The sequence below is a fragment of the Dromaius novaehollandiae genome, chromosome 24 (genome assembly GCF_036370855.1).
Source record: "Dromaius novaehollandiae isolate bDroNov1 chromosome 24, bDroNov1.hap1, whole genome shotgun sequence".
Lineage (NCBI taxonomy): Eukaryota > Metazoa > Chordata > Aves > Casuariiformes > Dromaiidae > Dromaius > Dromaius novaehollandiae.
In genome coordinates, this window is record NC_088121.1 from 3,489,670 (window position 1) to 3,516,499 (window position 26,830).

At 46.3% G+C, this 26,830-nt stretch overlaps 1 protein-coding gene and 1 long non-coding RNA gene across 2 annotated transcripts; one reads left to right on the top strand and one right to left on the bottom strand.

The window, feature by feature from the left end:
• Nucleotides 1-5,959, top strand: LOC135330728 (uncharacterized). The gene is made up of 3 exons (XR_010392826.1): nt 1-206; nt 1,050-1,929; nt 4,525-5,959. It is a non-coding gene; the product is annotated as an uncharacterized LOC135330728 (long non-coding RNA).
• VWA1 (von Willebrand factor A domain containing 1) lies at nt 5,660-26,830 on the bottom strand. The gene is made up of 6 exons (XM_026117413.2): nt 26,188-26,830; nt 17,821-18,384; nt 11,724-12,002; nt 10,365-10,637; nt 9,313-9,582; nt 5,660-8,640 (listed from the first exon to the last, which is right to left on the bottom strand). The coding sequence occupies exons 1-6, from the start codon at nt 26,258-26,260 to the stop codon at nt 8,600-8,602; spliced, it is 1,500 nt and encodes a 499-aa protein (XP_025973198.1). The 5' UTR covers nt 26,261-26,830; the 3' UTR covers nt 5,660-8,599.

A 26,830-nucleotide genomic window follows, 5' to 3' on the forward strand; every position in this document is an offset into this window, starting at 1 on the left:
TGATCGACGGAAGGACGCGATGGTCTGGGCTGGAAAGTGGAATTTGATTGGCTGTGGGGCAGGGCCGCGGGGCTGAGGACGGGCACTGGGGAAGGACAAACTAGGTCAGGATGGCGCTCCGCCATAGCAACGGGAGTGTTGGGGCGTTGCTAAGGAGGCCGGAGGAGGCGGTGCGGGGATGGCAGCGGCCAATGTGGCCCCAGCAGGTACCGGCCGCGAGGCATGGCGGGGCGAGCCTGTCCGGGCAGGATCCTGGGAGGCACCAGGCTCCGGCTCGCAGGTTCCCACGGGGTCGCGGCATCCAGCCCGGCAGTGCTGGAGGTCCAATGCAGGTCCGGGCCTGCCCGCATGCCCTGGCCCCAGCCTCCCGCTCAGCAACTGCCTGGCATGCCCTGAGGAGGCAGTAGGCACTGTTACCGAGATTACCATACATCGTGGTAGATGCCCGCGTTTATTTAGGGCCGCCCATAATGTGTAATTAGAAGAGCTATTAAGAATTATTAAAAGTTTTGTCTTTTCATCCTAGTGAAAAGCAAGTGAATTTCTTAGCAACACCCAGAAGATGAGCACTACTCAGCACCAGACCTTCATGAAACTACAAAAAAAGTGTACTTTGCACAATAGCAGGGGAGGATCATCGTTGTTTAGAGAAGAAATTGGTAGGATGGAGCTGATGGTCATGACAGGTTGACCACATGAACAACAGATCTTTTTAACATAGCTGATTTATCACCTGGGAGAGACATCGGTTATATTCAGATGTTACATCAGTGTCAATCTGTGATATAATTTCAAGTCAACTAGGTCTAATGATGTAATGTTCCCAATGTGCAGAGGAAATCCTCTCCCTTTACAAAATTCTCAGTTCCGAAGTTCTGTGTATTTTTGACTGAAATAGCTACATAAGTATAGAATATTAACTATGTTTTTCTTAGACTATTTTTACAGCAGAGTGGTAATGGAGGGCACTCTAGAGGTATAAGTAAGTAAGAGAGTAAGAACTATTTAATAAAACATTTTGTAAATAAATACATTTTGTTCTTACCTAGAAACCAACTTATCTCCCACCATAGACGGCTTGGAAGAAAGTCTGCAGAAACTTAAAGTTCAAGTGGACAGCTTAGCCTCAAGTCTGAGTTTTGACATGGATCAAAATGGTGGCACAGATTCTGACACTGCAGGCAGCTCAACTACTTTTAGACCTGAATGGCTACAAATTTATAATGCAAGCTATGTGGAGACAGGTCCTGGGAATACACCTAAGCAGCTTGCAGAGTCAGAGTGGTTTCTAAAGCCTAGGCATCTAGTCAAATCTTTAGGTGATTACCCAGCACTAACAAACTTAAGTCTTCCAGTGTTCTCTGCATCTGCAGTCAGTCATGTGGCTGGGCTGGGAAGTGAAACCATAAGCAAAAATGATTTGCTGTTGGAGGATCTGGTAAATACCAACTCATTTCCTGTAAAGCTTGGAGCTCCACATGTTATTGGAGTTAAGTCTGTCTTACACCCAAAAGTCCCAGTGAGAACTTGCTCTCATGAGAGAGTCAGTTCTTTCTTAGACCAAGGTAGCTCTCTGTCTGTTGAATGTGCAGGGAATTACCGATCCCGCTCATTTTCTCCTGCTTCAAAAAAAAGCCGCTGGCTAAGGTCTCGCTCCCAGTCTCCCAAGTCCATTTGGAGGCCAAATTCTGCAAAGGCAAATGCTTGTGCCCAGCCTCTGCCAAACTGTGGCAGATTCAGGTGCAGCAGAAAGACAACAGCATCAACCAGACAGTCGCGATCTAGAACACACAAACTGGGGTCCCTGGCTGCCAGATCCCATACTCCAACTATGATGAATGCAGGGGGAATACTCAGTTCCTCATGGAGCCCTTACAGTCTGCCATCTGCTACTATGTCCTCACCAGCAGCTCAGGACGTTAATGAAAGGTAAGAACAGTCTTTTGTAAGACAAGTTAAATTGCCCTAACAGTCTGAGGCCCCAGCATTTTATTATGAAGATTTGTATTGTACATGTGCATTTTGAAGTCCCCTTTCACATTATAGATTCCACTGTTACTTATAAGAAATTATGACTGGCAGAAACAATTTTCCATAGTCCACAGTTGCACTGTAGATATCAATTACATTGACTAAAGCAAATATCTTTCATATTTACTTTGTTGCCTGAAGACATAATCCACAACCTCTCTAGTGACTGGTAGTGTGTCCACTGATATACATTGGATTAGGCAGATCCTATAGTTAACAGATTAAAGAAAAACAAAATAATTTTGGCTTTTTACTCAGTATTGCCTCTTGTATGATGCTGTCACTAGTGTCTTTGGGAGGGCTAATTACTGCACTGGGGGAAGCGCTTAATGAAAGATCGGACCCTGGAATTGAAAAGCTTTGTGCCTGGCATGCTACCCTGACTTGAATCCAAAAGTACTCTTAATACTTCAGCTTCCTACACAAGTCCTGTCTTTTAAACCTCTTCTACTTTAGAAAGGTGATGACTCCAGAATCAAACTTCAGAGAAATCTGACCTATAGGAAGTAGTGAGTTTGAATTCCCCTGATATTCACTCCGTTATCTTTCAAGATGGATTGGTGACACTAGATAATAATGAAATGATATTTTGCATCTTAGAGATGGCACAGATTTTTTGTAGTAATTCACTTAAACATGCTAGTATATAAGTACTATGGTATGTCCTCTATATGTGAAAAGCCTAACCCAAAAGCACAGAAGTGAAAATTTGTGGATCTAACATGATAGTTCACACGTAACTTCATCAGAATGCCGATGATCTGCAATGCTCCACCTTCAAATTTAGCCCCATCCTTCCTAAAGCTCCTTATTGTTGTAGAAGGCAGACATTCAATATAGTTATAGACCCATATTCTTTGTAGCTGGGGTAATTGGGTACTCAGAATGTCTATTGTTTCTTTCTTCTAGCTTGAGACATTTGAAAGTGGCATAATTTACAAAAAACAGAGAGCATTCTCCCTTGTAAACAGATTTCCTTAAGGCATCTCAGCATTCATATGGGAAGCACTGTAGAAATACAAGACACTGTTCATCTTGGTTGATGAGATTTTTGCAGAGTCTTGGAGAAGGCTGGAGTGAGTGCAGCAAAGGGCCACTAAGATGATTAAGGGACTAGTGCATCTGTCACATGAGGAAAGGCTGAGAATGCTGGCACTGCATAGCAGGGAGAAGACTGAGTGGGGATCTTATCAATGTGTATAAATATGTGAAGGGAGGATGTAAAGAGGATGGGGACAGATTCTTTTTGAGAGACAACAGGCACAAACAAACACAAGAAGTTCCATCTGAACCAAGGAAAACCTGACTGAGCACTGGAGCAGGTTGCCCAGACAGCTTGTGGAATCTGCATCTTTGGAGATATTCAAAAGTTAGGACACAGTCCTGGGCAACCAGCTCTAGGTTACCCTGCTTGAGCAGGGAAGTGGGACTAGATGATCTCCAGAGGTCCCTTCCAACCTCAACCATTCATTGATTCTGTGAAGGCATTATGGGGAAGGCACTGACAGAAATGTCCTCATATGAGAAGGAGCTGGCACACCTCAGTTTAGAGTGTTTGCATATGGAGAGTGTTTTTTAGAGCTAAAGAGGCAACAGGAGCTGGAGTGAACTCAGGTTCCAAGGCCAAAGTGGTTAATGAACGCAACTTGCAAGGACAAGTTTGTCTGAAGGACAAAGGACAAAACTGGGGGTTTGGTGAAAGGAATGAGAACTGGAGTCAAATCTTTCTAAATTCAGTGGCTGTTCCTGCTTGCGCAATTGGGTGGGAAAACAGCTGCAGAGATGCATTCCCCCCCAAAACCCCAGCAGTCTATTCTATGACTGATGGTACACGAGTCAAATGAGAACTGAGTTCACTGCTCTTCATTTTTGAGATGCATCTGAAGAGCACAGAGAGAAAGTGTACCCAGACATTGCCAGTCAATGCAGAGCTGTGCATGCACACCCCTCTTTTTTTTTTAAACAGGTTTGCTGCACAGGCATTCAGATTTTAAGAGTTTTAAGCATGCATCTCAGAGAGTTTGGCCATAAACAGCTATTCAATGAGCAGAGGGAGCACAGCATACTTAAACCCAAGAAAGAGAAGCATTAATGTTCCCTGGGGGGGGAGAGGGGCAGAGGGGGATGCTAGTTAAAGAGCAAGGCAGTTAAGTAGGGGGAAAAGCACTTCTATTATTTGTATAGTGGAAGACATTACTTTTGCAGTTACAAGATACATACACAAAACTGCATATTGCCTTGAAGAGGCAAGATTTGGACCAAGGATATTTGTTGGGTCTAGAAATCAAATAGATTTGTGAACTAGGCAGAGAGAAATATTACAATAATGTCAGTTTTTATGAACTTCACGTTGGATGGATGGGAGAAGAATAGAGAATCACATTTCACATTGCAAGGGAAGATCAGAAATATCACAGTTCTGAGATGCCTGCTTGTGTGGCTCTCATTATTTTCCTGCTGATATTTCTTAGGATTAGTGCTTTTGTTTTCTAGGTGTGCGATGAGAAGCTCCCAGTTCCATTATGAAGCCCACAAGAACAATGAGTTGCTGAGAGGCAGCCAAGACTTGCAGTCTGCGTGTAACAACAGACCAGAACTGAAGTCAGCATCCAAGAAACTCCAAGAGCATTAGAAAGCCATCCAGCTGGACTCTCTAACAACACAAATTTTTGAGGGAGATTTTATTAACCTGTACTGGGAGAAGACACCATCAGAGATTTCAGCCTCATAATGCAGAAAGGCTCATGCGCTATGCTTTTTTTTCCCCCTCTCTCCTGAAAGCTTCAGAAAAAATGCAGACTCAATAAGCCAAATAGGCCAAATCTAGGCTTGAAGCACCCTTTAGATTTTGAAAACAACAGGCCACCTTTGGCAACAAACTAGCAGACTAATTTATTCATTTACCTTTCTGCTAAGGACAAGGAAAACAAAACAAAAAAAATTTGTATGCTTATGCTTTATACAGAGCTGTATTTCGCTTTGTGAAAACTACTCCTAATCAAATTGCTTGTAATGTGAAAAAAAAAACCATAAATAGGGACAAGAAGAAAGTTACCTATAGTAGCTGTATAGAGTCAGAAACATACATAAAGCTCATGTATAAAATCCTGCAGCCTGAAATAAGTTGTAGAATGCAGCCTAGATCAGCTCCAGTGTTCAAAAGCAGGCCAGTGGTAGTCATTCAGGTATCTTTTTCCTTGTAAACCTTCTTGGTTTCTCCAAAACATTGACTTGACTAAGTCTCTGAAAAAGTGTCTGGCCCCCCCCAACCCACACACACTACTGCCTTGAAAGACTAGCGTATCTGAGTTATGGTTGTACTTTGACATCACAGTAAATCTGGGATTACGCAGGGGAAGGCTGCAAGCTAGATGCATCTATGAGCAAGTTTGTTCCAAGTGAATACAACCTAGCAAAATTCAGGAACTGAGAGAAATATGCTGACTGCTTCCTGCAGAAAACCATTAGGTGTCTAGGTAATAGATGAGTTGGGTGGGATAGCTTCAGTCCAGTTCCTGATGGATCAGGACCTACCTAGAAGGTGATGTTCAGAAAACCCACAATGTCTTGATACAGGAAGGCAGAAGAATCTTGCATTGCCAAAGAACATGGAAACTGACACACTAGATCATACTAGCAGTTTCATATAATCAATTCTTTAATATTTACTATCTTTAACATTAATATTTAAGACTGTCTTTCATCTTTAACATTAATATAATTAATTCTTTAATAATAACCCACACCACATGCATCAAAAAGGGGAAAGGACCACATAGAAAACTTGGGAATAGCTCACCCACAGATGAAGCTCTTTATAGTCCCCATAGGCAGAATTCAGCTCTTACTAGGAGCCCTGATGGCTTGTGCTCTCATCCTATAAAGGTGTGTGGGTGTCACACCCACTAATTCAGTGCAGATGGGATGCCTAAATAGCTTTAGAAATCATTAGGCTTTAGTTCAAAAAAAGTTCAGTTTAACTTGTGTGCCTTAGAATGGCCTCATTTTTATATTTATGAGTACTACCAGTTCAACCAAGATTTAAGGGACATTTACTTTTTGGCTCCTTATGAAACAATATTTGTTTCTCACTAAAGCTGAGATATTAGTAAGGCTGGACTGATGTATTTCTAATTTTTTGGGGTGAAGTTTCATGTAAATCAGCCTATGAAGTCATGGAAGGAATGTTTATTTTTCAGTCATTTAAAATGGAGATGAACACCAGCTTTTCAACCCATACCTCTCCTTAGTTACACTTAAAAGATTTGTCCCTACAGCTATCAAGAACGAAGTAATCATTCCAACTCAATAGCTCGTGTTGTATATTTAATTTGCTGTCTTCAAAAGGATGCATTACAATGCGGGGAAGGGAGGGAATGTTAAGGAATTAGTAAAATATGCAGGGAGTTTTGCAAAATTAAATAATCTTTGTCCTACAGCAAGATGAACAAGATGATCTTGAGATCATGAGAGATTCCAGAGGCTATATCTTTCCCTCAGCATAGTCTCCATTCAGATTGATCAGTCACCAAGCCACATTCCAAAGAATACAAATCATACGAAATGTCCTTATCTAGTTAATGGGTTACTCACCTCCCTCCCATACCATCATCCTGTACAGGGAGACAGCCCAAGGCAAATACTCCATAGACCTAGATAGGTCAATTTTAGCACAGGGGAGACAAGGTCAGTGTCAAAGTACCTCTCAGTTCCAGAAGGAACCGATTTAAAGAGTCTGTAAGCAGAATTATGGAGGGTTTGCAGGATGGAGTGACATTGCATGGGGGCTCTCCAAACATACAGCACAGCTTTAAAAAAGCATTCCACATGTAGGACAAATAAGCAAAAACCTTAAAATAGAGCAAGTGTTACTGAGGGAATATATGTCCACTGATGCTGCTTTTGTTTGCCAGAGAAGTATCTACATTTCCTTATAGCCCTAAGCCCTGACTTTTGGAACTGTGCTTCTAAAATGGCTTTGTCACTAGGTAGCAAAATAATCCTTTTTTTTTCATCCTCCGCTTTCTGAAGAATAGCTTTGTGACATTAAATTCAAGCCTGGGGCCAAAGGGAAGGAATCAGATTTACTCTCCCCCATAAAAAACTGATTTTTAAATGTAACTCAAGCTTATGGCAGGGTAGGAGCCCAGGACAAGACAGCTATTTAAAGATGTGTGAGGTGTCTTCAGAATGTGGAGGACAGAGCCTGGAATGACAGTGCTGGACACTGATGATCCCTAATTAGTCACAGAACAGGCTAATTAAGTCTCCATATAACTGCTCTGATAGCAGGACCCATTCCTGACTCGGTGAACTGTTTGCAGGAATGCCAGCATAGTTCAGTGGCTGTGATCCAGGCAGTACTTCACTGTTGTTTGGAGGTGAGTATTTAAAAGAGAAAGAAAAATAGCTCTTTTAGATGGCCTTGCTGCCTGGCTTTCCTTGACTCACTGCTGCTGCCTGAACTCAGCTGAGGGCTGAGAGCTTTAGAGTATAGTACCACCTGCTGCGGAGGTAACTTCCCATGTGTTTGAGTTTTCCACTCTCTCAGACTGACACCAAAACCCAAGACAAATGACTTGGGGGATGTGGATACTTCAAAGTCCAGCAGGGATCTGTATGTCATTGTATCAGAGAGAAAGGGTGGAACAGTACTGATGAGCCTCAAGAATACAGAGGACAGGCACTGTATAAACTTATCTCCTAGATTCTGCCAGTGCTTATTAGCCCTGGCCTGGCATAACCCTGCTCAGAGGACACTGACCAAGCTCTGCTGTAAAATGCAGACCACCTGGGAACACAAAACCATCCTTGCAGTTTATAAGAGGCAGGATGTTACCCCAATATTCTGGTCAAATGCTAAGTGGATTAATGACCTCTTTTCTTCCGCTTCTCAGAAATCCTGGTGGCTTGGGCTAGATCTCTTTCATGTACTGTACATTTTTGTATTTTGTTATTCTTCTTTCTCCTAATACTTTTTTCTTCCATTCCTGAAATGGCTATACTTCTGGGATGGTTAATTTGAGCAGTCTGTGGAGTATACTGGTGAGTTAAAGGAAAGCTGTTCTTTGTAAAGTACATCAATTTTGGTGATTATTGACAGTAGGAATGGATTTGGCTATTTGTATTCTTTCACTGAGTACAGGTGCCCAGAATAAAAGGCTAGTGCAGTAAACTGTTGAATCTTGAACATGCTCCTAGGCTGAAAAAATGAAATTGTATCAACATTTAATAAATAGAGAACAGGAAGCAAGCAAACAAAAGTGTAGATTCATCACTTTGCCTTTTCTTTGCTATTTGTCAGGCATAGTTACATAAGAGAGGGTACAGATTTGGGATCTATCAGTCAGGTTGCTTGTTCAATCCAGCCAAGGCAAACCTTTAAGCTTTGGGAGAACCTGACTAAGGACAACCTGTAGACTTCACGACCACCAACAGTTGCTACAGCTCAATGCACAGTGCAGGTTAGGAGATGATCTGTGAGGTTTCTGGCTTCCTCCCCAGACCCTTCCATCTTGTCCAAGCCTTTCCCTTTGTTCTGTGGGGGATCAGTTCACTCCAGTGCCTGTCACGCTGTCTGTCTGTGCTTATATCCTTGGGCTTCTGTAGCTAGAAAGAATACAAAAAATACAATGTCAGCTTTGTGTGCCTGTTCTCCAAATGGGACTGAGTCAGAGATCCCATTCATCTTCCCCAGCGCTCTGGCCTCTTAGTGGGTAAGAAGCTGTGCTTCTACACTGCCACATAGCTTCTTTTTAGCTCTTGCCTCACTTCAGCCTATTAGGTATCTTTGCGCTACATCACAGTAAGTGGATCCTGGGTAGTGGAAGGAGGAAAGCAGATGCTTTGTGTCTTAGTATCTATGTTTAGTATTTAGCTTGAGAAGTGCCTCCCAAGTTGAAAAGTGCAGGGTAATGAAGAGTTCAAGTGACTTCTAAACAGTGCTTCCAAAGCCTAGGCCCATTTTTAAGAGCCTCCCCTGTCTTGTTATCCCAAAGTGCTTGCAAGACTGTCTCTCCAATGGATACTTTTTCTCCTGCCTGCAAACCTAATGCCACTAGGAGAAGCATTGCTCTCAGAAATGGGGAAAGCAGTCCAGCTTTGGACAATCCCTTTTGGGTTGATAGCTGTGATGAAGGTATGTTGACAAATTAGCTGCTGAGCACAGAATATTTCAGCCATGAGGGCTCGACTGGGTTGGATTTCCAGCAGCTCTGTCCCCTTCAGGACACCTCTCCCTGGCACATGGGTCCCAGGAGTCCTCTTTGCATCCCAGCTCACCTGGCTGTGTGTGCACCGTGCGGCACAGCCCTTTGCCTGGCTGGTTCTTGTACATGGGCTTCACACACACTTTGTTAGTGGTGCCTGAAACCAGATCTGTGAGGAGCACGCTGTGGATCTGTGGCGAAACGCTGATGAGAGATGAAGGGCCAGTTTGCCGCCGGCACCTGACTCGGTAACCGAGGACCTTCCCATCGGCAGAGTCCCAGGAGGCTTTCAGGGTGTTGGGGCCCATGTTCTCAAAGCGAAGGCGCCTCACCGTGGAGCCCTCTAGAGAAAGGAGAACACCCATGTTACTGGGAGCCATTTATATGAAGTTGTCCCTCCCACTTAGTTCCTTGTTCCTCCTGAGAAGGGGTTGCCAGCCAGCCTGGTCATTCTCTGTTGTAGAGATGCAACAATCTCTCATTTCTTCCTCCATATCTCCATACTGGAGGAGCTCAGGCTGCACCTAATTTGTCCTTAACTTTGCGCTGGTGCCAGCACACAGTACTTTTGTTGGCCCTGTCTGGCTACCTCCCAGACCCTAAGCAGCTCCTCTCATCCTCTAAGCTCTTCATTCCTGAGTCATGATTAGAGCTAGATTTTGTCTCCTGCAGTATCTTTACAGGAACCTTTGCAGAGCAGAAGCTTCTGTTGATGAAACTTCTACTCCCCTGATGCTAAATCACACTGAAGCATAGAAACCAAGGAGAGAGGAGGGGAAGGCAGTTTTCCCTCTTCTTTGGGGAGAACCAGGGACCTCCAAGCCAGCTGTGCTTGCAACTTCACTAGCAGCTTGGCAGTGCATATACTCTGTGAGAGTGGTCATATTGTGAATGGCTGATTTTCTTTCAGTCCTATGCCTTATCCCTCTGCTACGTCCTTATGGCAAGATCATGTGCTACTCATTAGAAGCTGCAGCTTTCCCCCTCTCTCTTCCAAATCCAGTAACTGGGCTGACTGAGTTATTCTCTGGCTTCACCTAGGTAGCTAATTTGTGCAAAGAGATGGGCACACTTCACCTTTGTGCCTATACAGTTTCCCATCAGCAGAGAATGCTGCTCACTCACCTTCCTGAGTGCATGCTTTAGCTGACAGGGATTTCTCCTTTCCTGATTTGTAGATGGCAGTCACTGTCACTAAATAGGTTGTGTTGGGTGCCAGGTTCTCCACCACAGTGCTGTTGCGCTTGCCATCCACCTCCAGCAGCTTCACTGAATCCCCAGGGAGTGGCCCATACAGGATCTGATAACCGATCACACTGTCCGGTGTGGGAGCCCAGCTAACACGGAAGCTGTGTGGCTTGGACTCCGAGATGAGAACCTGAGCTGGACTGATTTCCTCTGCAAGCAGTGTAAAAAGATATGAGTGAGTCTGTGTAGTTCATGGCATCAGAATGCTCGCAGAGGAGTATACTTGACCTGCACTGTATTTGGCTTCTAGGAGGTGGAAGAAAATCTATTCAGCACCTAGATGTTTGTAGTCATCTGTGTCAGCACAGTCCAGCTCAGCTCTAAGAAAATGGTTTATCCATCCACTGAGGGGATACAGTGAGCACAGAGTGGACAAAACTACTTGGCCAGAAGTGTTCTTGTGTGCAAAAGAATGATTATTTGATGCACTGCAATTTTGTGCAAATTCATCTTGGCTTTGTCACCCCCTCTCAGATTTTAAGTGTACAACTTTTTTAAATGTTGCCATCCAATATAAATCTGAGTTATTTTTCTGGCTCAGATGACTAGTCTGCCCAGAGGGGCCAGCTCCTGCTCTGAGTGTTCCCCCTCTTACACAGGGATTTCCCAGCAGTGGATACATCTGCCTGGAGAAGCAGCATATGCCTGTTTCTACAGCGCTACCCTACCCTAGCTGCACCTGCAGCCTCAGGTAGGAGACAAAGATCTCCTAGTTCCCATAACAGCTGCTCAGGCTGTGGGGGTAAAAGCCCCCCTTTGTCAGTAACCCACACAATGCAACACTGCTTCTGCTTGACCGTCATACTGGGACAGTGAGTAAGGATGTGCAGCAGCTTATGCTTTATCGCTAGTGGGCTCTACATCTCAGCCCTGTTAAATTCTTGCAAGCTGCAACCTCTGATGCCTTCTCCCAGGATGCTGGGCTCTGTTTTCCCCAATAGGCTTAGATTTTAAGGCTGGAAGGGCATCTTATGGGCATCAGACCTGATCCCCTTTTCTGGGCAATCCAGAAAACCTCTCTAAGGAAAGACCTGCCAGGGGAGTGCCAGCACAAAGATGCCATCTACTTGCTACATTCTGTCCTGACTGTAAGCACCTGTTTTGATCCATCTACCTCCTCCACTCAGATCATGAGGGTGTGGGATGCAGACCAAGGGCTGTCATGCTTGCTTTCTGTCTGCAAGACTCAGTACAGTGGTGCCCTCCCACTTGATCAGGGTTGTGCACATGTTTTACCTGCCAGCGTTGTAACCCTTGTTGTCTGGGGAGGGATGTAGTGCACGTTGGATTCAGGGATGAGTGCCACCTGGTAAGTGGTTTCTGGTGCAAGGTTGCTCAGCATGAGGTTAGTGTGAGCCCCAGACACTTGCTTTGTTCTCTTTCTTGCTGGATCATCTATTGGAATATACTCTAGGGTGTAATAGCCAGTTTCTTGGGAGAGGAGTTTGGGCCACATCAGACGGAAGCTGCTTGCGGTGATATCCACTGCACGAAACCGATTTGCTTGCATAACATCTGGGAGAGAAGCAGTAGCAAGAAATCACTACCGACGTTTATACAGACAACACAAGCACATCTGAAATACAGGCCCTTCTGGATGGAAAATGTGGCTGCCCATACCAGCACTGGATGACAGCTAAAATCACCTAAGTGCAGCTGGGTCCCTTCACAGGAATTCAATGAGCCAGACCCTCTTTGAAAGGCTCAGGAATACAAAACTAGCACCAGCCAAGAATAAAATTTCAAAAACACAAAATAAGTGTAAGCTTAGGCAGCAATGGCTGGGCTTTCATGTTGCCCTCACCCCTTGGCAAAGAGGTGGCATTTTGGCTAAAGCAATTGCCTAGGTGTGTTTGTGCACAACAAGCTGCAGCTCAAGAGCACAACTGCATCCTGCCTCCTGGGCACGTCCAGCCTCAACCGAATTTGCCTCAGGCTTGCAGGTTGCTCTGTAAAGCCTCAACTTTCCCTCTCCATTCTCTGCCTTGTGCTCTGTGGTAAGGCCAAACAGTGCTAGTGATCTGCTGTGGTGGAAAGGCCTGGCATGGCAGGAAATGTGCCCCTGCCAATCCAAGCCTACCTTGCGCCAACCATGAACAGATCTGGAGCACTGCAGCAGGCTTTGGGCTACCACTGCTGCTCCACAGTTGTGTGGGAGTTGCTGTATTTGGCCAGAGAGATACTTTCTTGCACTCAGCCAGTCATTACCACTGCCTGCTACAGTTTGAGTTGCAGCAGGTGCTTGGGAGATAAATGACTTTCCTTCTCCACTGTTCCCACCACCTCCAGACTGAATGAACCTTGCTAGTCTGTGACAAAGCCAGAGACAGAACTCAGGCATCCAGGTGCCTAAATCCCTGGGGACAGCTCGCCCCGAACATCCTGTGGAAATCACCTACCAGCCAAACCAAACTACTAAATTTTGTTGTGTATGCAAAGTGGCCCAGAGTAGGAAGAAAACATTTGCTCTTTGCCTTAATCTAGGAGGAAAAGGCAACAGCTGGGGGCAGTCCAGCATTTGCTAAGCCTGCTGCATTCGTCCCGGCTGAAGTCATTCTCTGCGGCGTTTCACAGAGCCCCATTGTTTAATGACATTCAGTGTTCAGAGACACTCTTGTGCTATCTTGCCTCTCTCTGTCCCTGCACAGAAGCTTGTCATCAAGGCTGATGCTGTCTTTATATTCTAGACCCCAAATGCCAGACATAAATACTTATGCTGAAGTCCTGCAGTCTCCCAGTTTCCTCTATTACTTTACGCTTCTGCCATATTTGGTAGCCAGAGCCCATCTTGGATGAGATTCCATTTTTCCCTGCCCTTCCAAAGGGGCTTTGTTTCTAGCTCCGTGGAAGTGGCATATGACGACATTAAGAAGCTGTATTTGTTAACAGTATTTAAAAGCATGTGAGAACCCTACAGAAGTGCATTTGCTCTGCATAGTGTCACTCCTAACAGCCCCTGATAGTGTCTTCTAGCTCAAGCTTAATTACTTTACAGAGTGCTGTAAGTAGCTCTCACTGGCTGCCCATCTCACGGAGGTAAACAGAGGCGCAGAAATCTGCCCAAACCTACAACAGAAGGTGTGACTTTATGCTTTCTGGCTTGTCCTTCAACTGGGAGAAGATCAGCTCTCCTCCTCTGAGCTGCTGGAGTCCCTGCCAACTTCCCTGTATCAAATAAAGCAGCCTCAATTTTTCCTCTAAGTTGCTCTTTGGCTCTCCCAGGCAGGCAAGAACATTCCCTTTCTCTGTGCCCTACCCGCTTACTTCGACACACATGTCCAGCCAGCAGCACTCCACCCACCCTGCACTTGGAGGAGACAGAGGGTGGGAGGCAGCACCATGGAGCCTGTGACACAGCACCCTTCTGCGAGGAGCCCTGCAACTACTGGTGGACAAGCCAGAAAGGAAGAGGGAACGGAGGAAAGGCCGGAGTGCCAATACTCCTGCCAAGGGCTCCAGGAATGGAAATAATCAGCTTGGAGGCAGAACCCAGGGACATTGTGAATAAATCAGGCAAATTAAAGTGTCAGGGTAAAACGGCTGAGGGACCTGCTGCAGGCAGCCCATAACAACTGGCTCTGCTCCTTGTTGCTTGACTACAGATGCTTTTACCATATAAAGAAGCCAATAAGCCCCAGAAAATAGATGGCTGTGACGTCTCACAGTCTCTCAATGTTCCTGAAGAGAAACAGCATGTTAAGCTCTGGTACCAGTCCCAGGCCTTCTTGGGAAGCTTCAGAGTGAGATTATGTGACACACTTGCCTTCTACCTCCTGTCTCTTGGTGACTAAAATGGGATGAGCGTGGAAACAGAAACACCGTTTCATAGCCACAAGCTTGCTGGTAACCCTTGAGCGTTGGTGAGATCAAGGTTAGACTTCCAAGATCACTGCTGCTTTCATGACATGCAAGAAGTGCAGTCAAGCAGCAAGTGAACTCACCATTCTGTCCCTGCAGTGGCTTCAGCTAGGACCTGGGACAAATCACTTCTGCTCCATGGCTCTGTTTCCCTACTTTGATGCTGATGGGTGTGAGTGTTCCAATTCTGGGATGAGGAGAACACTTCTCCAATACCAAGATGGACATTCCAATACAGTTTGGGCAAGGTCCGAGATCACTCCCTCTGACTGCCGACTCAAATTCGGTGCTTAGTGAGAATGTCAGAGGACTCAAGGCTCAAAGCCTTTACTGTGGCAGAAGCCATCTAGAATCTTGCTTCAGATTAGGAATGTGTTGCCCTGAATTTTCATGGGAAGTGACTGATGTTTTGTCACTATTAGGCAGGTGTCTTCCTGCAGAGCTTGGCTCGGGAGATGGTGCCAAAGGACAATCCAAGTCAGTAGTTGCCTGTTCGAATGGCTGAGTGAAGAACAAGTGGATGCTAGCACAGAGCCTGATATCATCTCAAAGGTATGTCTTGGTTTCACACTACTTGTAGGTCCTTCCTCAGAAGGAGAGCACCAAATGCTATATAGTGTCTGCTTGAGTACATAACATGTAAGACATAATGGAAGAAGCCTGGTACAGGGTCCCATCTCCCTCACAGAATAAAAAGGGAGAGGAATTTGTCTGGAGCAAGCTGTGACTGTGGTGAGGCTGGCTAGAAATTGTTGCCCACTGTGTTCTGCAGACTGATCTTGTCAGCATCAGATGCCAAGGAAAAAGAGAGGGAGTACATGTAATCCATCCACAGTCCCTGTCTTTCTCTCTTCTGCACAGTAGCATTACTGGAACTGTTCCAGTTCCACCATCTCTGAGAAGCAGCCCAACTTCTCTGTTCCATTACCCCACCAAGTTTTCAAAATAGAGAACTGAGGCAGACACACCCCATCTCTTGGCCTCAGCAGAGTGTAAAGCAGGTCAGGGTTACAATTTGGAAGGTTGAGGCACTTTCCTTTCATCTCCCTGTCCTACTAGTGGCTTTCATGCTGGCTTGGACTTAGCTGTAATAGCTTATTTGATTATTTGCCTGCTCAGATCTCTGATCAAATCTTTGAAGGCAAATAACATGCTTCTTAACTGAGCAATGCCTATATAAAGGCCTCCACACCTAATAAAGGAGATAGAGCTGCAGAGTTCAAATCCTTTCATGGAGGGTTCTTGGCCTACCTGAGACAATAACTATGCTGTAGCCAGGGACCATTGTGTGGGCATGTCTATGGAGCAGGGATGAAACACACACCCTTCCTGCCTAAGAGGTGGAGGGAGGAGAGCAGCTCATTTCTTAAAAAGGCTCCTTTGTGCATCTACAAAAGGCTTTTTAAAAGCAGAGTCTTGTAGCAAGAGATTATGATAAGATAGCAGTGATAATGAAACCAGTCTGGGCCATTCTGGACTTGGAAAGACCTGATTCTTCCTGCCAAGGATCCCATTTGTCCCTAACATCCCAGGGGTCGGAAGCAAAGGGTGGTGATGGGGGGTCCCTCCTCCAGGCATGGAAGGGTGATAATATATGGCATTATTAAGGCTAACCCATGTGATAATATCAATGTCTGGCATTTTGCTTAAAGCATCAACCTCTGGATTCATGTGAGAACCTCACCTTCCATTAAAATCCCAGACTAGTAAATTCTAGACCTGGGGTGGATGTGAAGAACTCCACCCTCAAGCACAGCAGAGTATTTCTTACCCTTGCGGATCTTATGACCTTTAAGCCGATCTTGTGCTGCAAGGATACACAGCTATTTCTCATTTTGTGGTGCTGTTTTATACTACCTGGATGCAGGATACACTAGAAGCTGAAACAGCCACTTTAAACAGAACAGCTGAGGGTCTGTGTGGCACCTGCTACAGTAGAAGGACTGCTGCTATTGCCCCATACCCATATGGGAGATAGGTGGATGATCACAGGAGAACATAGTCCCTGTGTGTCATTTTCTAAATGGCAGTGATTGAAAATTGAATAAAATTGGTACCTTAAGAGGACTCTGTGGAAAGGGTTACTTGGACACGCCAAAGCCAGCTCTAACTAACTCACGTACAGCAGAAGCCCAGTGGGGAACTAAAACAGGATTTTCAAAGGAGCAAGAACCTCCAGAAAATGAATGGAAAGTCTGCAAAGCCATAGTAACTTACTCTGCTTTCCAAACAAATCCAGAGGCATTTGGAGGCTGAGGCAAGAACCCAGCTTGGCAACCGCAGGCACGCCCAGGGTGATGGCACTCAGGAGCTACAAAGAGGACACGCATTGTGCGGTGCAGCGTGCAGCTTAGCATGAGGTATTCCTCTTGGTTTCCAAAGCCTGTCTTGCATCCCAGTTTATGCCTTTGGGGCCTCCTTAGACCCTTTCCTGGATGCTTGAAATATACAGGACTGCTGAAAATCAATTTTGCTGTCTGTTCTTCTTGCTCACTGCATAGCAGCAGTCACAACCATGCTACCAATAAAGAGGTAGCAGCTGGCCTGCTAAGCCTGACAAGTTGTGGCTGGGAGTTTCTGCCAAGGGCTGTGCTAGCCAAGTCAGGCTATAGATCTGGCATACGCAGAACACGTTGCAACAAGGGATTTATGGAACAGAAACATTCCTTGCTACAGCCTCAATGCTGATAGCAACCATCATCCCTAATTGCTTTTGGCAAAAGAACACCAACTGCCAGCCACTTGGAGGCAGGAGTTGGATACCTCTGTGTGCCAGCCACTATACCTACACATGAGGGTAGATAGAGGAAGTCAGATCTAGCCTAGACAGTGTGTTCAATGTATTTGTGTCCTCTGCCTCCATAGGGCTCCATGTAGCCAGGCAGCATTTCAAAGAAAAAAAATTGACTCCAAATGCGGAAATTGGGTTCAAGGGGCTTGAGCACCTTGCTCTCACAGGCAACAGCCTCTTCTTTTTGCAGCTAAACCACTCCCTCTTTGTGAAGCCTTTGGCTAACAATTAACCTGTGCAGGTAGGAGCTAAGGCCTTGTGTGCCATGCATTTTCATGCCTGGCTTGAATTGCAGGCAAGTCAGTAACCTACATGATTCCTTTCAAGGTCTTGTGGGTTTTTAAGGAATCCAGACAATGTGCGGCCTGAGCTACCTTCCCTCTCTCTCACTAAACAACTCATTGCAAACACAAGCTCAGCTCACCCATAGGGCTGCAGAAGGGAACATGTCGCAGTCAGTCACAGGACCTTCCAAGTGGAATAGAGATATTTGTCCCAGACCTCCTCAAAGCCTCCTGCAGTGCTGTGGACACAGCATTCCCGATGTAGAAGGGCAGCTGCTGTGGATCAGGATGACCACTAGTCTTAGGGGATTCTTGTACTGCCTGCCCTGCAAAGCCAGACACTAACTGGCATCCAGCTCTATTGCAAATTCCCAGTGACTATATCCCAGCCCCACTGTACCTAGGATAGCATCTCGAAGCTCCTTTGTGATGATGGGCAGGTCATCAACATCCACAAAGTGCAGGTGCTTCTCAGGAGGTTGGCTGGCAGCAGCAGAGAGCTCCAAATAATTCCCCCGTCCAGTGCTGACAATGAAGACCGTTACTCCCATATCCTTCAGGAGCTGCATGGGTTCAGAGATGTCGTCAGTGGAGAAACCATCTGTCACCCAAACCAGTACCTTGGGCACATCTGGCCGGGCACCAGCTTCATCACTGAAGAACTTTTCCTTGGCATAGGAGAGTGCTTTGCCTGTGTTAGTGTCACCCATCAGCTGCTGAGTATCCCGGATGGCTTGTTGCACGGTCCCACTAGACAGGTACCGGTCAAAAGGGAATTCCATGGTTGGTGTGGTGCTGATGTGGATGATGCTGGTCTGGACATCATTGGGGCCAAAGGTGAATGGTCGCATGAGGTCCCATATGAATTCTTTGACCCTGGAAAACTCATAGTAGGAGACACTACCAGAGCTGTCCAGCAAGAAGAGGAGGTCCCCCTCTGAATCAGAAAGAGAGGGCTGGGGACCTAGCAAGAAAAGAAATAGGGTTGTTAGTGAAGTGGTGTGAACCCGTCTCTGCATGGGCATCTGCTAGGAAAGCTTGGTTATCTTGGGCCAAATCTCAGAATTCAGTGAGAATTTTGCTGGGTAGAGGCCTCATGATCTGCCCCTTTTTATTATTCTTATTTGCACCTAGTGTGAGAGCTCCTAGGCATTACTCTCAGCCCTGCTGACAACTCCCTGGGGCATCTCAGCCCATCTCCCTGGCGCCCTGTCTCCACTTACAGAACAGCTTTGCTTAGACTCATCTGCCTGATCACAGCAGTTCTTTGCTGAACACTTTGAGATGCACACACAGGAGCAAACACAGACTGAAGTGTTAGCCAGAGGTCTGCCTGTGACTGTTCATGAACTGAGTTCTCTTAGCACCTTTTGCATTGAAGTGTATTACCAAAAATAGCTACTGTGAACAGCAAACTCGTTCCTAAGTCTCCTGAGGTCCTACAACATGAATTGGTTACAGGATCATAAAGAGTAAGAGGGAAAAATGTTCATGAGGCCCCCCCACACTTCCACTCCATTGCATAGCAGGTCTGTGAAGTCACCTGTATTAGATCTCACCTCCTCCTCTTGCATTCTGCACAGGGACAGGGGGCTGGAAAGGAGCAGGGATCCCACACAAGCAGAGATACCCTGGACCTGACAAAGCAGGAGCGATGGGAGCTTTGGCTCCCATTGGTCACGTACTGCTTCCACAGCACTTCCACACTGCATTCACCCAGGATCTTAAACCACTGAGCAGACTTATGAAATCTCATGACAGTCTTGCCAAGCACGTGTTATTAACCCATTATAGATAAACCACAAGCCCAGGGCAGTGGGAGGGGGCAGCAGCTCAGGCACAGGCATGACAGCAGAGCCAAAGTAGAACCTGGGAGTCCCAGATCCTGCTCTCACTGTTGCAGAAAGAGTGCCTCTGAGCCTTGAGCCACTTTGGCTTGCACATATACCTCTTGTTACACAACGCCAGGCTGCTGCTCCCCAGCATATTCTGCTCTAAGCCAGAGATGGGACATATTCCAGAAGCTGGGAAAATTTCTCACAAGCCCGAGCAGGTCACCCACACCCCACACCTGGAAGCAGCCTCTGCCATGAAGACCTGCTGCACTGGGCTAATGCACAGCAGTCCCAGACAAAGAAGCAAACTGCTGGTCCCAAGGCAGAGAGTGACTGCCAAGGTCGGGGGCAATTTACCAGCCTAAAACAACTTACAGGTTTCTCCCATCTCCTTACAATAGCAGTGCCTGGAAGAAAAACAAGCTGTATTTGGAAAAGAGAGATGATAAAGAGACTTGAAAGAAACTGCTGCCTCTGCTCTCCCAGGAGGGGTGGCTAGTTCTCAGAACTGGCTGCTGCTCAGTTCAAAGGCTATGGTCCACATAAGACTGGCAGAAAGCTTCCTGATTTATATAACTGTTGGCAGAAAAGTCTGGAGCAGAGAGAGGCAGCTTTTTCTCCTCCCTAGATTATTTTTTAAAAGCTAGGCTAACTGGATCTTTTCTTGCCCTTCTGAATACACTATCACTTTCTTCCCCAGTCTTAGGAGCTACACTTCAAAGCGGCAAATCCATTTGTGCAGGAGAGTACAATATATCAGGAAGAACCTGCTGTACAAGAGAGGGCTGGAGTAATTATGTGACCCATTTTCTTACAATTTCAATAAAAATGCTGTGTGGGAAGCATGAACCCTCCTTCTTCTACCACCCTTAGATCTTGAGAGATTTACAGTAGCTGGAATATCAATAATGCTTTTGGAATTCTTTTAACTGTTCTCCTGATTTCTAATGGCTTTTGAGGTGCAAGAGTGGAGAAAAAGCCTTGGACCAGAGATCTTTGCCAGCACATTTGGGGTCCTCTATCAGCAAGGGGAATGGGAATGTGGGACGGCTGAACAATGTGGGCTCTGAAGCACAGATGGACTTGGTGCAACATGCAGTGGTTTAGTGCTGGAGTCATGCAGGGGAGCCAAAACCACAAGGCTGTAGACAGCTGAGTGGAAAGGCTCCTGGGAAATTAATTGCTCCAAGGAAAAAAATCATGCTAACAGCTCCCTGTGCCAGCTCTGCAGAAAGACATGCCAAGGCAGGCCCAGAGACAGCAATGAGCTTGGCAGAAACGAGCAGGGCGTTGCTAAGCCCTCACTAGGAGAGGACTCCAAAAGGCAGGTGCAAGATGGCAAAACCAGGAGGAGGGAGAGGTCTAGGGCAGAGGAACACTAAGAGAGTAAAAGAGATGGATTACATCTTCTGGCAGTGAAACTTAGTGGTTTGAGCTCAAAAGAGATCCTGAATCAACAAGAACATTGCCTATCAAGGTACAACACATGAGATTCAAGCAGAAAAACAGAAGGTAGACAATCTGTTTGGGTTTGAACCATAGAGGACTTAATCCTCTTGGCCCAGTCTTCCTTTGGACATTCTTTGCCCTGCTATTTATTCCCCTCACTGGGTATAATTCATATGCCTCCTTGTGTGACTGGGGCATGAGTGTTTCATTCTGTCCCATGGCAGGAGTGTTCTCCATGTTTGTGTGCTCAGGAGCATGCCAGGATCAGGTATATTGGAGAAAGGGTCAGGTGTGCTGGGAATGCCCTTAGGGCAGGGGACAGCAGAGATGTGCATGAGCCAGGACCACACCTGTTGCATGTGTTAGAGTGTAGGTATGCACTGGGAGAAAGCCTGAGTGCTTGCACACGTGGTCTGTAAACGTGCAAAAAACCATGCTGCCCGCATGTCACTGTACTCCTACGAAGACAAAGGCAGCACAGGAACAAGTCCCTCATTTCTCTGCCGTACTAGGTGCTGGCTGAAAGGGCAGACCCATATCAGACCCATGATGAAACAGCAGGAGAAATCAGATGGAGCCTCCAGAAATGGAGAACATTAAAGTTACTTGGAGGTGACTAAGCAAGAGATGCTGGTAGGAGGCAGGAGGAAGCACCTCAGATCTACATCAATTACAGCCATTTCTGTGTGACCCAGCACAACTCAGCCTTGTCTTTCAGACGCACACACCTAGCAACTTGGCGTTTAGAGCTGGGAAGAAAATGTAAGTAAAGTCCAGTAAGTTTTCTTTCTTATCTGCTGCAGCTTGCAATTTCATCATAACATCACACAGCAGAGCTGAAACAGTGACTTCCAAGTGCCTGCCACTGGTTCCTACAGCTCCCTAACTCCCAACAGCATTCTAGCAGGGCAGAGTGATATGGGATTTCTTCAGAGCTTCTGGCTGTGTGAAACAAGTCAAACATGTAGCCACAGCTTTGTGCTTTCCCTTCAACTGGAAGAAGCACAAGCCATTTGGCTGGCAAGCCATACTAGAGGATCTTGGCAATGCTATTGCCTCTTCCTGACATGAAATCATCTGTTTCCCTTTCTCCCCTCCATTCCCCACCAGTTTGAGTGGTGTCATTCATTTCCTGAATGTTGCAACAAACAGCTGTGAAGGCTTCTGGCCCTGTGAGGGCAAGGATTGATGTCCAAAGGACATTGCTCACAAGTGATAAACAAGGTCACATGCACTAGCAATTTGTGAGGGGAATAAGGAACACATGACGAGGGAGCAGACACAAGCAAAATCCCCGTCCTGCCGGAATTACTGACAAGGGGAACACATTGGTGAAAACGCCATGGAATGCCTGCTCAAAAGAGAAAGCAGTCAAAGGACGGTCAAGAACCAAGTCCCTGTCAAACTGCACTCCTGACTGTACCCTGCAGCTCTGGGGCACAAGAAGAGCTGGGAATAAAGTTACCATTCTTTAAACACTGGTTCAACCCATCATACATTGCTGGCAATAGCTGTGTTGATTAGGAAGCTCTGCAGGAAAAGCTGCAGCTTGACACACAATCCCTTGCCTGGAGGGTAGATAGCACTCCTTGAAAGCAGCAATTACACCTGCGGGCAGATATATATTTCAGAGCTATCTAAAGGAAGGGACAGAAGGCTGATCCTTCATAAAGGCAAATACCATCACAGTCACTTCTATTTGACACTCAGCCCTGCATAAGATGGAAACAAATCCCCCCCCTCTAATCTTCGTCAAGGAAGGGAAGGATCTGTGAAAATTTTAGACAAAGGGCCTTTCTACAACAGGAGTGCAGCAAGGCTTATAAAGCGACTGGACGCTCCATCATCCTTCCCTTTGGGATTAGGTTTTCGGTTCCTTCATCTTTCTACCTATTTTTTGTCCTTCATCCAATACAGACATGTCATCAAAGTCAGAGGTGGGGCTGTGGATTTTTGTTACCAATAAATCCCTGCATTATTCAAACAGTTGCTGTTTTAGGCAGTTTCCTTGCTTTCCAGCAGAAGAAGATTGGATATTTGGCAAGATGCAAAATGAATACTTCTCACTTGCTGTGGGATTTTGAGAGAAGGGACATCCATTAGCATCTCCCTGCTTACCAAGTACACCTTCCTGAGCTGTCAGGCCTTAGCTTCTGAAGAGCCAAGGAGGAACTCTGCAGACCTCATGTCATTGCTGGTTCTGAACTCTACTTAAATCCTGGGAACAACAGAGAACAGGTGGCACTATCCCATTACCACCCTCTAGCTGGTACCTGGTTGACAGATGCAGACCAGTCATACAAAGAACTGTCTCAAAGGGATTGGTATGGGAGCAAAATGTCACCATAGAGATGTTTTCCAGGAGAAAAGCAGCTGGTCAGACTTCCCCTATCCCTATTGCCTGAGATGCTGACAGGAGACATCTGCTCAAGAGTTCCCTGCACTCTCAGCTGGGATCTGAACACATGCCATATGCCTGATTTACATGGAACTCAGAACTGACAGAGCATAACAGATTTAATAGCCAAAAGAGACCATGTTCTGTTCCAATTAACTGTTTTAAACTCCATGGTTGTCTTCCCTTCTTACTTTCCATGCAAGGAAAAGAGTCCTACTAGAAGTGGAGCTGAATTTGGAGGCTGAAGAATGCAGTTTGTACTTCCCCATGCCTCCTTGGGGTCACAGTGAGAGGCAGGAGGAGAAAGGCACCACCTCTCCGAAGAAGAGAGAAATCCAACCAAGCCAGTCAGGAGGTGTTTTACACCTAAATCCATGTTAGAGGGAGAAGAAGAGTTTGAGCCATGGGAGATGGCTAGGCCACCTGACTATTTAGGGAGCTGAACCCCACCAAGCAAGATACACTTGTGTGACTAAAAGCCAAATTGCCTGTGCAGGTTCCAGCTTGTCCATGCCACAGATTACATGCTGTAGATCACGAAATGGCCCTTTGGACAAATTCCTCTGGCAGGAAAAAAGTTGGGGTTGTCATCTCTCATGATCTTTTCAGGAGTTTCTCTATCTCTACTGCTTTTTTAGAGCACTATAAGTCTTTGAATCAGGGAACTATGCTAGGCACAGAGCTGTGTTTCAGAGATCAGTAAGTGCGTTTCTAGCTCTCAAGGCAGGGAGCTACAAGGGCCTTCCATGAAGTGGGTGAGGATGGACTGCAACCTTTTCTTCCTGCATCCATAGGGACAGCAACATCCCCTGCTCTGAATATATAGCACAGCACCTATGTCTTACAGCTATGGGGACTGACATTCACCCCCACCTTGGCCTTTAGCTCCTCCCCACAACTGTTCCCACCCCAAAGAAAACTAGTCACAGGAAAGGCAGCAGGTAGGAGTCTTGTTGCTGTGCTTGCATGTTAGTGCTGTAGATATTGCAGGCAAGGCATACTCTTATACTCACATAGGGTGACATAGGCAGACAGCAAGTGAGAGCTCTGAACCTCACAAATCTCACCCCCACAGGAGCTTGTTGCTAGATCAGCCAGTGAAGCCCCTCACTCTGTTGTCCTGCCTGCTCCTATAATGTTCCTCATGCAGCGTGATTAAGTTCAGACATTCATCTGTCTCTGAACCCAACATATCCTGAGAGCTCAGGTTGCTCCTGCCTTTCTCCTTGTTTGTCGACAAGACAGGTGGAAAGTAGGTGTGAAATGAAAGTATTGGATGACAGCAAAAAGCGTGTTGTGGAGGGAGTATCTGTGGATAATTCTGTCTTAAGCACGTAACAGGCTGCTTTGCAGCTATGGGATGCAGCCTGTTCCCGCAGGTCATAGGACAAGGGCTCTTTTCTGCCATGTGCAGATGTCTGCACAGGGCAGACATGCATACTTGCATCATTTTCCACTGATGTTAGTCCAGAGTAACCAGCTATGGAGAGCCTCAGCTTCATTTATCAAAGCCCAGAATAACAGATGGTAGGACCTTATACTGATATAGCAGAGATCTGAATCTGAACCCAAGGAGAAAAGTGGCAGAGCTGGTTATGCAGTGCTCTCCCATTGCCTCAGCGCACTAAATCAGTAGCCATTGCCCTACAGGAGCATTCCTGAGCATGTGGAAGTGCCACTGGCCACCCAGTAGCTTCCTCACATTGTTTGCTGCAGCCAGGAATGAAGCCACACCCATTCACATTCAGTCAAGTTCCTGGGAAACATAGCTCTGTGCGTGCGTCCTCATGTCTCAAACAGTCCTCCTGCTGCCTGGTCATGGCACCCCACACAGCACCTTTGGAGAAGGGCGAGGCCATGCCCAGGAGCCCTGCCAGACTGGCTGTTTGCTCAAGGCCACATTAGGGAGCATCCAGGAGAAGTTCAGGAGGCCCCCCACATCATAGCTGCCAGGGAATGGGTGCCTTGCCAACCAGCAGGTTCATTTTCTCTAAGGGCACTTGGCAGTTTGCAAGCCAAAGTCAGCATGTGGATACGACCTTGCCTCTGGAGCAAGGTGCAATCCTTCTGGAAAGCAATGGCTTAGTTTTTAATGTACTCTGAAGGACTGAGCATGGTTCTCAGCCTGGGCTGAAGGCTGCCACATTCACTTCCATAGCAGCAGAAATGAATGAAATAATTGCTGTCTGTGCTCCAGTGTCCACTGGAGCATCCTGACACAATGCCAGAGGCAGCAAAAACATCCTGACAGCCTGTTTCTCCAGATCCTGCTCCATAACTTGGATCACTGAGGGACAGAATCCATTATCTTTTAAGGAGATCTGAGCAACAGACGTGGCTTGGTCTGCATACCAGAAGCATAATCAGCCCCCAGTCTGGGCTGCTGCCTGCATCTGAAGATCTCCTGTCCGGATAGACAAAAAGTTCAGATGGCCTTTCATGCTGCGTTACATTTCCCAGGTACAAAATCCAGTGAAATCCAGAAGCAGCCAGCAGTAGCCCTGCAACTGAAGAACAGAACCTTTTTCTAGCTGTGAACACAAGGGAAGATAAAATCAACCCCATCAGCTTGGCCATCACAGTGTGAGCTGAGCAGTCTTCCAGCAACAGCTACAGAGCAGGAAACAGAAATGAGAATTTCACCTTCTCCTTGTCCCTTTCCCTACCGTCAGTTCTGTGACACTGACCCATAATCATTTCCCCTTACTATTTTCACAGAGCATCAGCCAGAAGAAATAATTTTAACGAGGAAATGTAATGATTAAAATACAGAGATTAGCAAGAGAACAACAGGACAAGCATAATATCAACCACTGTTTTTACTTCTAATAGCGGTGCCCCAGTATATAGATAACAATGAGGAGTCAGGAGTACCAGTCTCTGAAAGATTCCCAAACACTTTTGTTTCTGCTGCTGGAAACAATTCAGATAAATTTTCTTTCTAATACGACAATTTCAGGAAGGCTTTTTGTTTGTTTTGTCCGTATGCCTGCATACCTAAAGCAACAATATAACTAAAGTCAGCTTTTATTCTGAAACAGCTTTTGAGAAGCTCTAAGAACACCTTGCCCTTTCAAGCACTCACCTCTCTTAGGTGTGTTCTGTCCCGCAGCAAACTGCAGCCAGAGACCAAGAGAAAGCACAGTCTTGGCCAACATATCAAAATCCGATCCTGGGCAGACTACCTTAAATCCAAAAGCTTGGCGCTGTGGAGGCAGATGAAAGGCTTAAGATCAGTCATATTATGAGCAAGGATCCACCAGATCCCAGAGTGCCACTTCTGTGCTGCTCACGCCTTGAGATCCGACTGCCTCTTTATGTGTGTTTTGCTGGGCTGTGGTGGAGTCTCTGGCTCCCGAAGGCAATTTTCCTCCCTCCACCCCCCTTTCCAAGTCATAAATCCGTCTTGACAGGAGTAGCCGGAGGAAAGGCACGAGTAGTACTCCTGCTGCTGTTCCTCTCCGAGTTAAACTTGCCCCAGAGGCGTGGATTCAACTGCAGGCAGTCTGAATGCAGCTGCACTGGTTTAAAAAAATATATCCCTACAGAGAAAACTTCGGCCCTGCAAGACGCTGGCAACAATCCAACTGCAAGGGGGGGGGGGGGGAGCCCAGAAAAACCCAAAGCTCTCCCTCTCTGCTCTGGAATGAACTAGAAGGAGAGGGAAAAACATGTACATATAGGAAAGGAAAAGTAGAGAGGCTAGAGATCGTGCTCTGCCCTGGGAG

Excerpts from the sequence above, each read along its gene's own strand:
- VWA1 (XM_026117413.2), bottom strand. The coding sequence starts at position 26,260 with ATGTTGGCCAAGACTGTGCTTTCTCTTGGTCTCTGGCTGCAGTTTGCT. Across the intron at positions 12,003-17,820 it reads GCTTCGAGATGCTATCCTAG|ATGTTATGCAAGCAAATCGG; the intron begins GTACAGTGGGGC and ends CTTCTCTCCCAG. Across the intron at positions 9,583-10,364 it reads TAAAGCATGCACTCAGGAAG|AGGGCTCCACGGTGAGGCGC; the intron begins GTGAGTGAGCAG and ends TCCTTTCTCTAG.